Source organism: Somniosus microcephalus, chromosome 10 (genome assembly GCF_052327205.1).
Source record: "Somniosus microcephalus isolate GS21.2 chromosome 10, FLI_Smic_1.0, whole genome shotgun sequence".
In the NCBI taxonomy this organism is placed as follows: domain Eukaryota; kingdom Metazoa; phylum Chordata; class Chondrichthyes; order Squaliformes; family Somniosidae; genus Somniosus; species Somniosus microcephalus.
In genome coordinates, this window is record NC_140996.1 from 213,495,964 (window position 1) to 213,513,010 (window position 17,047).

The window sequence follows — 17,047 nt, forward strand, 5'->3', positions numbered from 1 at the left end:
TTAGCGAAAGTAAATGTGGGTCTCTTACAGGCTGAGACAGGAGAAATTATAATGGGGAATAAGGAAATGGCAGAGAAATTAGACAAATACTTTGGGCGCGATCTTGCCAGCCCTGGGGAGGCAGGTATGGAGGCGGGACTGCCGGGAAAATGGCAAAATCTGGGGGATGGGTGCCCATCCTGCCCCCAACCCACCTCCGTACCATCTTCCCAGGAGGCGGATAGCCGACCCCCGCCGGGTCCCATATCCTCGAGGCGGGAAGGGGAGTACAGCCACTTAACTGCCTGTTAACAGGTAAGTTACCAGGCAGTTAAGAGGATTATCCCCATTTTTCCAACAGAGGCACTGGCTTCCCGACATCGGGAAATCTCGCCAGGGTCACTGAGGCAAGCAGTGGGTCTGCGGGGGTCGGAGGGGTGCAAAGGTGCGCTGTGAAGGTAAGGGATGGGTGCAAGTGTGGAGAGGTAAGTATGTGAGGTGAGTGTAAAGTGATAGAAAATGTTTACTTACCTTTTTTTCTTCCTGCAGGCTTCAACAGTTGGTGATGCGGAGAGTCTCGCACCTCCCCCCCCCCCCCGGACCCGACTGAAATTCTTTTCTCCCCCCTGACCCCCCCCCCGGACCGACCCCGACCCCCCATTACCCCGACCCGCCCCCCGACCCGACCCCCGACCCGGAGACCCCCCCGGACCCCCCCAACCCCGCCCCCCCGCCCCCGAACCCCCCGTACCCCCCCTTGACCCCGCCCCCCCCGCCAGACCCCCCCCCCGACCCCGACCACCCCCCCGACCCCCCCCCCCCGGACCCACCCGACCACCCCCCCCCGCCGACCCCGACCCCCCCTGGACCCCCCGACCCCGACCCCCCCCCGGACCCCGACCTGAACCGCAGCCTGTCCGATATTCTTTTCTCCCCCCCCGACCTGATTTGCGGGCCAGCTTAGTAGGAGTCAGCCGATATCCGGCTTTCCAGAGAAGCAGGAAGGGGAATGAGACACGGAACAGTCGCAAGAGGTAGCCTGAACTTTTAAAATTTATATTAAATACAAATTTCCCAGTCTTATAATAATACCTTCTGAAATCCGAAAAATTCCGAAAACCGAAACTCAGCTGGTCCCAAGGCTTTCGGATAAGGGATAGTGTACCTGTATATCCAAGTTTGCTGATGATACAAAGCTGGGCGGGAATGTAAGTTGTGAGGAGGATGCAAAGAGGCTTCAAGGGGATATAGACAGGCTAAGTGGGCAAGAACATGGCAAATGGAATATAATGTAGAGAAATGTGAAGTTATCCACTTTGGTAGGAAAAATAGAAATCACTCAAAGTTAACATGCAGGTAAAGCAAGCAATTAGGAAAGCAAATGGTATGTTGGCCTTTATTACAAGAGGATTTGAGTATAAGAATAAAGACGTCTTACTGCAATTATATAGGGCCCTGGTGAGACCACACCTGGAATATTGTGTACAGTTTTAGTCTCCTTACCTAAGGAAGGATATAGTTGCCATAGAGGGAATGCAATGAAGGTTCATCAGACTGGTTCCTGGGATGGGGGATTGTCCTAGGAGGACAGATTGAGTAGACTAGGCCTATATTCTCTAGAGTTTAGAAGAATGAGAGGTGATCTCATTGAAACATTCAAAATTCTTACAGGGCTTGACAGGGTAGATGCAGGGAGGATGTTTTCCCTGGCTGGGGAGTCTAGAATCGGGTTCACAGTCTCAGAATAAGGGGTTGGGCATTTAGGACTGAGATGAGGAGAAATTTCTTCAGAGGGTGGTGAATCTTTGGAATTCTCTACCCCGGAGGGCTGTGGTGGTTCAGTCGTTGAGTATATTCAAGACCGAGATCGATAGATTTTTGAATATTAAGGGAATCAAAGGATATGGGGATAGTGCAGGAAAGTGGAGATGAGTTAGAAGATCAGCCATGATCTCATTGAATGGCGGAGTAGGCTCGAAGGGCCAAATGGCCGACTCCTGCTCCTATTTCTTATGTTCTTATGTTTTGTTATTCTGTGCATCAAGTCTGCTGAACTCATGGCACATCGCCTACAATTGAAGAAAGACAGGAGCCAGAGATGTGAATAATTTTCAGTATAGCTTTTCAATGTTGTTCATGTTTCAAATCACCTTTTGCCAGCCCTATTTTATAACAGTGGTTCTTACCAGTTCAGGACAATTAATAGCCTGCATGATTCCCCAGCTGATGGCCTTCTCTCAGGTTTCTGTGTATTCTGTTCTCAAGCCAGTTGCTGGGAGGTGAATGAGAATGACGTGGAATAACTCTTCCTTCAAAATATCCTTTCTCCTTGATCAAGGTGCCTGGCCTTTAATCAGGACAGTTAACATCAGGAACTTGCAACATGAGAAATTGTAGACACAGTCAATGAATGCTCTGCTGTACCAAGGTAGAGTGCACAAAAATATCACCATGCTGCCAAACTTTACATCATTTTAACATGCATGGTCACTGTGAACTATATGTTTTCTTAAAATCTTCTTATTGTGTGATCTCAATCTTCAGACATTTTCCTGATTTTTAGCATCACTAAAGCAGATTATCTGGTCATTATCACATTGCTGTTTGTGGGAGCTTGCTGTGCGCAAATTGGCTGCCGCGTTTCCTACATTACAACCGCGATTACACTTCAAAAAGTACTTCATTGGCTGTAAAGCGCTTTGGGACATTCAGTGGTCGTGAAAAGTGCGAATCTTTCTTTCTTTCTTTCTTTCATCCCTGATTAGTAAATATTTCCCAAGTTAAATATAGCTTTGTTGTTCCTGTTGTTAAAAATTCTTATGTTCTTATGCAACATTATTCTGTATGTGTGTTATAAGCTCCAAGTATAAGGTCACTGAAGAACTTTCTGTATCTAAAGTTGCACCATGTATTTAGATCAAAGTAGGTGCCAGCTGCTTAAAAAGATCAAATTGCCGCTGATATTTCTGAATTATTAGAGGACTGTATATTCAAAGGCAACAGCTGATGTGCACTCAGAGTTAAATACCACACTGATATTTTTGGATCCCTATGGGTTATATACAGCATTTTTACAATAAACGGTCTTTATGAATGGTCAGAATAGAGCTCTGTTGTAAAAATACTTTCAGAGAAGGAATCCACTATCAAGCCCTTATATATAATGCTGTTTAATATAATAATCTGCAGATTTGACTTGTCTGTTGCCAAAATAAAACATCGTTATTAAGCAGCAAGGGTGACAAGCTGTAAATGTGTATCAAAGGGAATTTCTTGTTTGAAAGCAAGAATTTCCTGAGAATGCAAAGACTCCAACATCTGCTCCATGCAGCACATTCCAGAATGTGCTTGGAGGCTTCTCCAAAAGGACCGCAGATTAAATATGAATCTTGTATTAGTAAAGTTTCCACAGTGGGGTTTGGAAAAGTGTGCCAGAATCTTCTACGGATCTACCATATTTATGGAATACTCTCAGTAAAACTGTGGACAATGTGGGAATACAGTGGTTGCTTCATTGGGTGACAAATGGAAAGGATATAAATCCATTAATATTTCTCTAAGGTTTATTTTCTTACCTGATAAAGGGATCACTACAATCCCAAAACTTTATGTAATTCTTAAGTATTAAATTGGTGCCCTATCTTTGGGCCAGTTGGTAGAACGTCACCTGTTATAGAATTGAGCTGTACAGATTAGCAAGATTCCAGATTTTATCCCTCAGTCGAGGTGGATTTACTGGAGGTGACAAAGGCTTGGATGAGATTTCCAGCAGCAGATGAACATAAGAACATAAGAAATAGGAGCAGGAGTGGGCCATTCAGCCCCTCGAGCCTGCCCGCCATTCAATAAGATCATGGCTGATCTTCTACCTCAACTCCACTTTCATGCACTATCCCTTGATTCCCTTAATATCCAAAAATCTATCGATCTCTGTCTTGAATATACTCAACGATTGAGCCTCCACAGCCCTCTGGGGTAGATAATTCCAAAGATTCACCACCCTCTGAGTGAAGAAATGTCTCCTCATCTCAGTCCTAAATGGCTGACCCCTTATTCTGAGACTGTGGCCCCTGGTTCTAGACTCCCCAGCCAGGGGAAACATTCTCCCTGCATCTACCCTGTCAAGCCCTGTAAGAATTTTGTATGTTTCAATGAGATCACCTCTCATTCTTCTAAACTCTAGAGAATATAGGCCTAGCCTACTCAATCTCTCCTCATAGGACAATCCCCCCACCCCAGGAATCAGTCTGGTGAACCTTCATTGCACTCCCTCTATGACAAGTATATCCTTCCTTAGGTAAGGAGACCAAAACTGTACACAATACTCCAGGTGTGGTCTCACCAGGGCCCTATATAATTGCAGTAAGACGTTTTTACTCTTATACTCAAATCCTCTTGTAATAAAGGCCAACATACCATTTGCTTTCTTAATTGCCTGCTGAAACTGCATGATAATTTTCAGTGATTCATGTACAAGGACACCCAGGTCCCTCTGAACACCAACATTTCCCAATCTCTCACCATTTAAAAAATACTCTGCTTTTCTATTTTTCCTACCAAAGTGGATAACTTCACATTTCTCCACATTATATTCCATTTGCCATGTTCTTGCCCACTCACTACACCTGTCTATATCCCCTTGAAGCCTCTTTGCATCCTCCTCACAACTTACATTCCCACCCAGCTTTGTATCATCAGCAAGCTTGGATATATTACATTTGGTCCCCTCATCCAAATCATTGATGTAGATTGTGAATAGCTGAGGCCCAAGCACTGATCCTTGCGGTACCCCACTAGTTACAGCTTGCCAACCCGAAAATGACCCGTTTATTCCTACTCTCTGTTTTCTGTCCGTTAACCAATCCTCAATCCATGCTAGTATATTACCCCCAATCCCATGAGCCCTAATTTTGTTTAATAACCTCTTGTGTGGCTCCTTATCGAAAGCCTTCTGAAAATCCAAATACACCACATCCACTGGTTCCCCCTTATCTATTCTGCTAGTTACAACCTCAAAAACTCTAACAGATTAGTCAAAAATGATTTCCCTTTCATAAATCCATGTTGACTCTGCCCAATCCTATTATTATTTTCTAAGTGCCCTGTTACCACATCCTTAATAATAGATTCTAGTATTTTCCCTACTACTGATGCCAGGCTAACTGGTCTGTAGTTCCCTGTTTTCTCTCTCCCTCCTTTCTTAAATAGTGGGGTTACATCTGCTACCTTCCAATCCACGGAAACCATTCTAGAATCTATGGAATTTTGGAAGATGACAACCAATGCATCTACTATCTCTATAGCCACCTCTTTCAAAGCCCTAGGATGTAGCCCATCAGGTCCAGGGGATTTATTGGCTTTCAGTCCCATTAATTTCTCCAGTAATATTTTTTTACCAATACTAATTTCTTTCAATTCCTCATTCTCACTAGACCCTTGGTTCTACACTATTTCCGGGAAGTTTTTTGCATCTTCTTCCGTGAAGACAGACACTTATAGCCGCAATTTTGCCAGCGCTCAGAGGGCGGGTTTGGAGGCGGGTCAGAGGTGAAAGTCGTTTTGATTGACGGCGGGTTCCACATTTTCCAGCTTCTGGGTCAGGTTTTATGACGTCCGGACTACACACCAGGTAAGTGTGGTGTGTTGTGAGTCTGGTCTGATGTTTGTGAAAAGATGACAGCTGCAGAAGTGGCGTCAAGGGTGCCATGTTGCACATGGTGAGTTTCAGAGCAAAGAAAATGTTGGTTACTGCATTTTTAATATATATACAGATTTCTTTGGCTTACATGTTTTAAAATCCAGTGCCACCTCATTAGGAGAACCTCTCTCACCAGTGACAGATCACTTCTGTCACCTCACCTGCAGCTGCCATCTATTCCAGCAACATCAGAGCCAATGAAACAATCAGACCGTGGTCCTCCGAATCCTTCCACAATCATCCCCAACACCAACATCACCACCTCATCACCAATCTTCGGCGCCATCACCTGATGCTGCCCTGGACACAGGGCATGAGCCCCTGACAAAATTGCTGGCCGGGAGGCCAGCGATGGCATCACCATGGCCAGACTTGCTTCACTTGATGCTGTAAACCCTGGCTGCCACATGATGCGCCAGGTTGACCCCATCCCACACCAGCACCGTGAAGCATCTCTTTAATGTCCAAGCCATTCCATGCACACAAATCACTATAGCGGGGCGAGGGGTGGGGGGGGCGGGGGAGAGTTATGACTGAACAATCACTGGAACTCAGTAAGACACTTCTCAATGTGCACTCAGATCTGTCCAATAAGGAGCACTTTTTGAAAAAGAGATTTCACTGGAGGAGGTGGTCCTGTGTGGGAGCGGCAAGGGACCTGAGAGAAGGCGGATCGGTCATAAGGGAACACGGCAGAGGGGACCCGACACCGGAGGATGCAGACCTGTGTGGGAGCGGCCATAAAAGAGCGCTGCAGAGGAGGCCCGACACCGGAGGAGGCGGACCTGTGTGGGAGCAGCAGCGGGACCTGAGAGAAGGCGGAGCGGCCATAAAAGAGTGCTGCAGAGGAGGCCCGACACCGGAGGAGGCTGACCTGTGTGGGAGCGGCAGCGGGACCTGAGAGAAGGCGGTTCGGCCATAAAGGAGCATAGCAGACGAGGCCCGAAACCGGAGGAGGTGGACCTGTGTGGGAGCGGCAGCGGGACCTGAGAGAAGGCGGTTTGACCATAAAGGAGTGCGGCAGAGGAGGCCCAACACCGGAGGAGGTGGACCTGTGTGGGAGCGGCAGTGGGACCTGAGAGAAGGCGGAGTGGCCATAAAAGAGCGCTGCAGAGGAGGCCCAACACCGGAGTGCTGCGAGTTGGGAAAGAGTCCGAGAGCGGGAGCAGTCAAACAACAACAACTGCGAAACTGCTAAAGTGACGTCACAACCAGGGAAGGAGCTGATTGGTAAGTAGGACCTGGTGAGTAATACTACAGTCCAGTCGTTGAAGGAAAAGTAAGGTCTCTAGCTTAGAGTAAGTAGTGTTTAAAGGGAAGTAAGGTCCATAGTGTATTTAATATTCTTTAATTTAAAGGAAGTAAAGGGAGTAAATTAAGGGTAGGACATGGCAGGGCAGCTCAGCAGTGTGGAGTGCTCCTCCTGTTCTATGTGGGAAGTCAGGGAAACGTTCGGTGTCCAGGGCGAATACATGTGCAGGGAGTGTCTCCAGCTGCAACTAATCGAAATCCGAGTTTCGGAGCTGGAGCTGCGGCTGGAGTCACTGTGGAGCATCCGCAAAGCTGAGATCTTCGTGGATAGCATGTTTAACGAGGTGGTCACACCGGAGGTAAAGAGTGAACAGGCAGACAGGGAATGGGTGACCGCCAGACAGAGGAAAAGAACTAGGAAGGTAGTGCAGGAGTCCCCTGGGTCCATCTCCCTCTCCGACAGATTTTCCGTTTTGGATACTGCTGGGGGAGATGGTTTCTCAGGGGAATGCAGCAAGAGCCAAGTCCGTGGCATTACGAGTGGCTCAGCTGCACAGGAGGGGAGGAAAAAGAGTGGGAGAACAATAGCGATAGGGGATTCTATCGTAAGGGGAACAGATAGACGTTTCTGTGGCTGCAGACGTGACTCCAGGATGGTTTGTTGCCTCCCTGGTGCCAGGGTCAAGGATGTCACTGAATGGCTACAGGGCATTCTGAAGGGGGAGGGTGAACAGTCAGAGGTCGTGGTTCACATTGGTACCAACGACATGGGTAGAAAGAGGGATGAGGTCCTGCAACAAGAATTTAGGCAGCTAGGTAGCAGATTAAAAAGCAGGACCTCAAAGGTTGTAATCTCTGGATTACTCCCGATGCCACATGCTAGTGAATATAGGAATAGAAGGATAGAGCAGAAGAATGCGTGGCTAAAGAGTTGGTGCAGGAGGGAGGGCTTTAGTTTCCTGGATCACTGGGTCTGCTTCTGGGGAAGGTGGGACCTGTACAAGTCAGACAGGTTTCACCTGAACCGGAACGGGACCAACATCCTTGCGGGGAGGTTTGCTCGTACTGTTGGGGGGGAGTTTAAACTAACTTGGCAGGGGGATGGGATACAGAGTGGAGCTATAGTTGGGGGTGATGCACAGCCAAATATAGAGGAAAAAATAAGTCAGCCTGGAAGGCAGAGCAAATATGTAATGGCACAAGGGAGTATGGCAAGGCTGGATGGCATTTATTTTAATGTAAGGAGTCTTGCGAATAAGGCAGATGAATTGAAGGCGTTGATGAACACATGGGAGTATGATATTGTTGCTATCACAGAGACATGGCTGAGGGAGGGGCAGGACTGGCAGCTCAATATTCTGGGGTATAGAATCTTCAGGCGAGACAGAGGGGTGTGTAAAAGAGGAGGGGGTATCGCAATATTAATCAAGGAGTCAACTACTGCTGTAAGGAGGGATGATATCTTAGCAGGTTCCTCTAATGAGGCCATATGGGTAGAACTTAAAAACAAAAAGGGGGCAAGCACTTTGCTGGGAGTGTACTATAGCCCCCAAACAGTCAGGGAGAGATAGAGGAACAGATATGTAGGCAAATCTCAGAGAAGTGTAGAAATAATAGGGTAATAATAGTAGGGGATTTCAACTTCCCCAATATTAACTGGGATAGTCAGAGTGTGAAAGGCTTAGAGGGTGCGGAATTCTTAAACTGCATCCAGGAGAGCTTTTTGAGCCAGCATGTAGAAAGTCCACAAGAGAGGGGGCGGTACTGGACCTAATTCTAGGGAATGTAGCCGGGCAAGTGGTAGAAGTGTCAGTAGGAGAGCATTTTGGTGACAGTGACCATAATTCGGTGAGATTTAAGGTAGTCATGGAAAAGGACAAAGATGGACCGCAAATAAAGGTTCTAAATTGGGGGAAGGCTGATTTTAATATGATAAGGCAGGATTTGGCTAAAGTGGACTGGGATCAGCTACTTGTAGGAAAATCCACATCAGAACAGTGGGAGTCTTTCAGAAAGGAAATAGAGAAAGTACAATGCCAACATGTTCCTGTAAAGGTTAAGGGTGGGACCAACAAGCCCAGGGCACCCTGGGTGTCAAGGGATATACAAGAATGGATTAGGAAAAAAAGGGAGGCTTTTGGCAGTAACAAAGGACTAAAAACAGTGGAAGCCCAAGAGGAGTATAGAAAGTGCAGGGGGGTACTTAAAAAAGAAATTAGGAGAGCGAAGAGGGGGCATGAAAAAGCACTGGCGGGCAAAATAAAGGGAAATCCCAAGGTGTTTTACAAGTATATTAAGGGCAAGAAGATAACCAGGGAAAGAGTAGGGCCCATAGGGATCAAAGTGGCAATCTGTGTGTAGAGCCAGAAGATGTAGGTGAGGTTTTAAATGAATATTTTGCATCTGTGTTCACTATGGAGAAGGACGATGTAGGCATAGAAATCAGGCAGGGGGATTGTGATATACTTGAACAAATTAGTATTGAGAGGGAGGAGGCACTAGCGGTTTTAGTGGGCTTAAAAGTGAATAAAAACCCAGGCCCAGATGAGATGTATCCCAGGCTGCTGTGTGAGGAAAGGGAGGAGGTTGCAGGGGCTCTGACACTAATTTTCAGAACCTCTCTGGCCACAGGGGAGGTGCCAGAGGACTGGAGGACAGCTAACGTAGAACCATTATTCAAGAAGGGTAGTAGGGATAAACCAGGGAATTACAGGCCAATGAGCCTAACATCAGTGGTAGGGAAATTACTGGAAAAAATTCTGAGGGACAGAAATAGTCTCCACTTGGAGAGGCAGGGATTAATCAGGGATAGTCAGCATGGCTTTGTCAGGGGGAAATCATGTCTAATCAATTTGATTGAATTTTTCAAGGGGGTGACTAGGTGTGTGGATAAGCGTAGTGCAGTTGATGTAGTCTACATGGACTTCAGTAAGGCTTTTGACAAAGTCCCGCATGCGAGACTGGTCAAGAAGGTAAGAGCCCATGGGATCCAGGGCAATTTGGCACATTGGATCCAAAATTGGCTTAGTGGCAGGGGGCAGAGGGTAATGGTCGAAGGTTGTTTTTGTGACTGGAAGCCTGTGTCCAGTGGTGTACCGCAGGGATCGGTGCTGGGTCCTTTGCTGTTTGTAGTGTACATTAATGATTTAGATATGAATGTAGGAGGTATGATCAGTAAGTTCGCAGATAACACGAAAATTGGTGGAGTGGTAAATAGCGAGGAGGGAGGCCTCAGGCTACAGGACGATATAGACGGGTTGGTCAGATGGGCAGAACAGTGGCAAATGAAATTTAACCCTGAAAAGTGTGAGGTGATGCATTTTGGGAGGACTAACAAGGCAAAGGAATACACAATGAATGGTAGGACCCTAGGAAGGACAGAGGATCAGAGGGACCTTGGTGTGCATGTACATAGATCCCTGAAGGCAGCAGGACAGGTAGATAAGGTAGTAAAAGAAGGCATATGGGATACTTGCCTTCATTAGCCGAGGCATAGAATATAAAAGCAGGGAGGTTATGATGGAGCTGTACGAAACGCTAGTTAGGCCACAGCTGGAATACTGTGTGCAGTTATGGTCGCTACACTATAGGAAGGATGTGATTGCATTGGAGAGGGTGCAGAGGAGATTCACCAGGATGTTACCTGGGCTGGAGCGCTTCAGCTATGAAGAGAGACTGGACAGGCTGGGGTTGTTTTCCTTAGAGCAGAGAAGGCTGAGGGGGGACCTGATTGAGGTGTACAAAATTATGAGGGGCATAGATAGGGTAGATAGAAAGGAACGTTTCCCCTTAGTAGAGGGGTCAATAACCAGGGGGCATAGTTTCAAGGTAAGGGGCAGGAGGTTTAGAGGGGATTTGAGGAAAAACTTTTTCACCCAGAGGGTGGTTGGAATCTGGAACTCACTGCCTGAAAGGGTGGTAGAGGCAGGAACCCTCACAACATTCAAGAAGCATTTAGATGAGCACTTGAAACACCATAGCATACAAGGCTACGGACCAAGTGCTGGAAAATGGGATTAGAATGGATAGGGCTTGATGGCCGGCGCGGACACGATGGGCCGAAGGGCCTCTTTCTGTGCTGTATAACTCTATGACTATGACTGTATGACAACACATTACCAGAAACTTCACATGGACATTGGCTAAACCTCTCAAGTGCCTACCCTTGTGTGTTGTTAGTTGGTATGCTTGCAGTAGAATGAGGGTGAGTGTGAGGGCTGGCTACTGAGATGGGGAAGTGATAAAGTAGTTAGAGAGGGTTGGGTGGAGGTGTAAGGTAAGTTGGTGTCCTGGGGAGGCCTCTTCTGCCCTTGGAAGGGAAGAGAACCTCCTTGCGTATTTTGACTCCCTCCATAAGCATATGGAGGGAGTCATTGGAAAGCCTGAGTGCAAGAGTTCACCTTTTTGCTGTGATTGTCAGTGTTTTCAGCAACTCAATGCTGTCAAACACTGAAAAATCAACTGTCAAAATAAAATTGTGCATGGTCCCTTTAAGGAAACCGGCAGATGACGCCTCATCAAATAACGTCATCAGACCCGCTTCCTGTTAATTGGCCGGTGGGCGGGCTTAACAAGGCCAATCAAGGGAAAATCACATCTGTAGAGCGGAGGCAGCTGGGGGTGGGACTGGAACCCAAAAACCAGCTAACCCGCACCCATCCCGACACCGAGGAGAAAATTTGTTTAATTTCTCTGCCATTTCTTTATTCCCCATTATAATTTCTCCTGCCTCAGCCTGTAAGGGACCCGCATTTACTTTTGCAAATCTTTCCCTTTTTACATACCTATAGAAGCTTTTATAGTCTCTCGCTAGTTTACACTCATCTTCTATTTTTCCTTTCTTTATCAATTTCTTGGTCCTCCTATGCTGAATTCTAAAATTCTTCCAATCCGCAGGCTTACTGCTCTTTTTGGCAACATTATAAGCCTCTTCCTTTGATCTAATACTATCTTTAACTTCTCTTGTTAGTCACAGTTGGACCACTTTTCCTATGGGGTTTTTGTGCCTTAAAGGAATGTATATTTGTTGTAAATTATGCATTAATTCTTCAAATGCTAGCCATTGCTTCTCTACCATCATACTTTTTAATGTAGTTTCCCAATCTATCTTAGCCAACTCGCCCCTCATACCTAAGTAGTTTGTTTTGTTTAGATTTAAGACTCTAGTTTTGGATTTAACTAACTCACATTCGAACTTAATATAAAATCCTATCATATTATGGTCACTCTTCCCTAAAGGCCCATTTACTGAAAGATGGACTGAGAAAAAGGTGGAGACAGGTGATATTTCCAAGGTGGAAGATGGTGTGCTCTTTGTGATGGAGAGGATATCATTAAATACTATGGCATAAATATTGTGGCTACAAGAGCAGGTCAGAGGCTGGGTTTTCAGCAGCGAGTGTCTCACCTCCTGACTCCCCAAAGCCTTTCCACCATCTACAAGGTACAAGTCAGGAGTGTGATGGAATACTCTCCACTTGCCTGGATGAGTGCAGCTCCAACAACACTCAAGAAGTTCGACACCATCCAGGACAAAGCAGCCCGCTTGATTGGCACCCCATCCACCACTTTAAACAGTCACTCCCTCCACCACCGGCGCACGGTGGCTGCAGTGTGCACCATCTACAAGATGCACTGAAGCAACTCGCCAAAGTTTATTCGACAGCACCTTTGACAAACCCGTGACCTCTACCACCTAGAAGGACAAGGGCAGCAGGCGCATGGGAACAGCACCACCTGCAAGTTCCCCTCCAAGTCACACACCATCCTGACTTGGAAGTATATCGCCGATCCTTCATTGTCGCTGGGTCAAAATCCTGGAACTCCTTCCCTAACAGCACTGTAGGAGTACCTTCACAACATGGACTGCAGCGGTTCAAGAAGGCAGCTTCTCAAGGGCAATTTGGGATGGGCAATAAACGCTGGCCTTGCCAGCGACGTTCACGTACCATAACTGAATAAATCAAAACAACAAAGTATCGTTAACTGAATTATGCTAATTGTCTGAAATATTACTCAATACATAGGGAATCTGCCACTGATCCAGATACAAAATCCATCAGTCAAGAATTAGCAATCAGCCACCAATTAAATCAACTAACCAGGAGAAGAAGTCACTCAAAGAATTTCTTTACACTGTCTTTGGTCATCACTTTCCTTCTTCACTCAGGTCAGTACATGCAGCTAAAAATAAGACTTGTAACTTAACAAACACATAAAATTATACACAATTTTGAAAAATAATCACTAACCTTATCAACAAAATCAGTCATTTCATTTTAGAAATAGCTGCAAGAGAATTTCCCTGCATAGGCCTGCTCTCTTACAGGTGTCAGCTGTGGCTGAGTTGGTAGCACCCTCGCTTCTGAGTCAGAAGGTTGTGGGCTCAAGCCCAACGCCAGAGATTTGAGCACAAAATCTAGGCTGACACTCAAGTGCAATGCTGAGGGAGTGCTGCACTGTTGGATGAGATGTTAAACCGAAGCCCCATCTGTGTTCTCAGGTGGACGTAAAAGATGCCATGGCACTTTTTCAAAGAAGAGCAGGGGAGTTCTCCCTAGTGTTCTGGCTGATATTAGCCCAGAAATTTGGGACGGGGGCTTCCCGCTGGTGCAAGCCTCCGACCTGCACTTACCTTGCGCGCCGGCAGTTGAGCTGTGGGCCCGCGTGGGATTCCGATCCTGGGCCTCCTCCAACTGCCGGCGTGCAGTGCTTGCGTATCCCAGGGGCGCAGTTAGTTCGATGCATCCCCTGGGATCACGTGGGCCATGGAGAGCCAATGGTAGCAGGGAATGCTTCATTCATAAGTTTGACAGGAAGAGCTGTCAAACCTATAAATATTATAAGCCCCAAAACATCACTAAAACTTCAAATAAATTTTTAAAAAACATCACATTTTTAAAATAACTATAAATTACATGAAATAACTATTTTAAACAATAATTTAAATTTTTGAAAAAATTAATTACATTTTCTAACGGGGCTAAAAATAAACTTACCTTTCTTTAAAGTATTAAAAAATAATAAACCTGTGGAAAAAATGTTTTAATTTTAATTAATTCACCACTTACCTTGAATTGGTGAAACCTGCAAGAAAAACGTAAGTTCGATGCGCACGTGCTGCCTCTCCGGCGCACGCGCTGCCTCTCCGGCGCAGTGCATGCACGAAACCGGCACTTTTGTTGGGCCTACGTGTGAGTACCCCATGCGTACTCACGTGTTGGGACCCGAATTTCTGGGCCTATAATAATCTCTCAACCAACATCACTAAAAATCAGATTATCTGGTTATTATTACATTGCTGTTTGTGGGACCTTCCTATGAACAAAATCAACTGCTGTGTTTTCTATATTACAACAGTCACTACACTTCAAAAAGTACTTAATGGGCTGTAAAGCGCTTTGGGACATCCAGAGGTTGTGAAAGGCGCTATATAAATGCAAGTTTTTTCTTTCATTATTTCTGTTTGGCAGCTGGAACTTGAGTTCTGCTTTAATCCCAGATTTGAAAATTTTACATGATTTCTGGGGATTTCCAACTGCTGTGAACAAATGTTATGTGTGTAACACAGAGCATGAAGAGGTGAATGGGGTTAGCAGGATAATTCCAGGGCATGCGGCCTAGGTGGCTGAAGGCATGGGTGCTGATGGTGGGTTGAAAGGGGAAGGTGATGCAGAAGAGGCCAGAGTCAAAGGAACAGAGATTTTTAGTGGGGTGGGGAGTGGTGGGGGTAGGATGGTGGGGGGCGTGCAGTGGGGAGGGGTGGGGGTTGTGCTGGAAGTGGTTATAGAGATAGGAAGAGATTGAAGTTTGATGATGCTATGGGGGTGGAAGTAGATGGTCTTTGTGATGGAGAAGATATGGGGTCAGAAGCTCAGCTCAGGACACCAGGGTTGTGAACAGTCTCAGTCAGCCTGAGTTACTGGCCAGACAAAGCCACACAATCTATTGTTTGATCGAGAAGAATCTCTTCCAACAGGAGCCAGTGAGACTTGACCTACTTGGCTCTGTCTCAATCGCCTCAGGACTGGTGTCGGCCACTATAGAGCCCTCATGCAGAAGTGGGGATACAGCCAAACTGATACTACCAACTGTGACTGCAGAGAGGCATCTCAGCCAATGAAACATCTCCTAGAATACCTTCTACTACCAGAGCCATGCAGACCTAAAGATCTGAGGGACTTCAACTCTCTAACCAGAGCCTGCATGGAACAGTGGCGAGGGAAGGTACGACATGACGACGACTGGCCAGGGAGGCTGATGGAGTCAGTGGTGAGGGAATAGAGTTTGTGCTGGGAGCCAACGATGGTAGTTTTGTTCTTCCCAATATTCAGCTGGAGGAAATTACAGCTCATCTAAAACTGGGTGTGCAACAAGCTGTCTGAAGCAGTGGAGTTGTCGAGTGAGGCGATGGAGAGATGGAGCTGGTGTCATCAGCATACATGTGGATGCAGAAATCATATCTGTGGATAATGTTACTAAGGGCCAGCATGTAGTTGAGGAAAGGCAGGACCAGGGTTGGAAAGATTCCAAGGTGATGGTGCAGGAGTGGGAACAGGTCATTGCTAGAAATGCTCTGGCTATAATAATTGGATATATACGAATGGAAACAAGCACAGGCAGTCCCATTGAGGAGAGACGTTGGAGGAGGATAGTGAGGTCGACTATATCAAAGGCTGCGGAGAGGTCAAGGAAGAGAAACGTCATTTGTGACTATGGTTAGGGCCATTTTGGTGCTATTGGGAAGAGTGCAAATCTGAGTGGAGGGATTCAAATGGGATAGCGGGAGAGATGAGCAGAGACCTGGGAAGCAACAAAACATTCAAGGACTTTGAAGAGGGAAAGGAAGTTCAGATGGGGTAGTAGCAAGGACAGAGAATTCAAATGTATTTGTTTTAGGAAGGGGGCGATGACAGCTGTTTTTAAAGGGAAAGGGATAGTCTCTGAGGAGAGGGAACCATTTCCAATATTAGTTAGCACGGGGGTCTAAGGGGAAGTTGGGTGGTCAGAAATTTAGTGAGAATGAAGTGTAGGAAGCAAGAGGTAGGTCTCATGGATGAGAGATGGGGCATGGGGAGAGATAGACAAGAAAACAGAGCAAGGTGGGGGCTTAGGGCTAGAGTAGGAAAAGAACAGGGAGGAGGTTTGGCTTGGTGGGCAGGAAGAAGAAGCAATAGAGGCAACTGAATGGAGGAATCTACCTTGCTGATGAAGACATCTTTGAGCTACTTACACTTGTTGTTAGCAATGAGAGTGGAGGGGGCAGGGGACAGACATTTAACAAGACTACAAGGTAGTCTAAAAAAGCATCCTGGATTCGCCTCTGTATTTCCATGGGAGTGCTCTGACCCACCCACCATAACTTTGGCGAAAGAGCCACGAAGCCCTGCATAAACAGCGTAAATGTTTATGCCACTTTTCTGGAGTTTCTGCAGCTCTTCTGCTGAAGTTGCGGTGGACAAGGGGACGAACCGCCATGGCAATTCATCCCCAGTGGGTATCCTATAAATTTATGAACAGGTAAACCTCTATCTTTAAGAAGGCAATCTGAAGTCACTTCTTCCTGAGTTACTCCTTGTAGTAGTCACTTAAAGTTAATCAGCCATGATCTCATTGAATGGCGGAACAGGCTCGAGTGGCTAAATGATCTACTCCTGTTCCTATGTTCCTATGTTTCTTGTCTGAACTATTCTCATTTGTCCATAATGCCTGTCTGGGAAATTACTGATTGTGTCTATACTTCCTTTTTATTCCGCCTGTAATCAATTATTCCCAGGAAGGCATTCTACTAAAAGAAGCCTCGTTAAATCTGTGACAGACAAGCTGTAACATCTAAATTCCTGGCTTTTTTTATTCTTTGACGGAATGTGGGCTTTGCTGCCAAGGCCAACATTTATTGCCCAACTCCTTGAGAAGGTGGCAGCGAGCCGTCTTCTTGAACCGCTGCAGTCCGTATGGTGAAGGTACTCCCACAGTGCTGTTAGGGAGGGAGTTCCAGGATTTTGACCCAGCAACTATGAAGGAATGTGATATATTTCCAAGTCAGGATGGTGTGTGACTTGGAGGGGAACTTGGAGGTGATGGTGTTCCCATCCTTCTAGGTGGTAGAGGTTGTGGGTT

General features: G+C 46.3%; 1 protein-coding gene across 1 annotated transcript; it reads left to right on the forward strand.

The window, feature by feature from the left end:
• The first annotated feature begins 7,065 nt into the window (after nucleotides 1–7,065).
• On the forward strand, nucleotides 7,066–12,279 carry LOC147112078 (uncharacterized). Its single transcript, XM_085998310.1, has 2 exons — nucleotides 7,066–7,990; nucleotides 12,167–12,279. Exons 1-2 carry the CDS (start codon nucleotides 7,066–7,068, stop codon nucleotides 12,277–12,279), a joined length of 1,038 nt encoding a protein of 345 aa, XP_085854436.1.
• Nucleotides 12,280–17,047: the final 4,768 nt, after the last annotated feature.

What these genes read in the sequence shown, in the direction of transcription:
- LOC147112078 (XM_085998310.1), top strand. Translation starts at nt 7,066, where the DNA reads ATGGCAGGGCAGCTCAGCAGTGTGGAGTGCTCCTCCTGTTCTATGTGG. An exon ending in CCTTGCGGGGAGGTTTGCTC is followed by an intron (nt 7,991 to 12,166) that starts GTACTGTTGGGG and finishes TCTTCCCTAAAG; the next exon opens with GCCCATTTACTGAAAGATGG.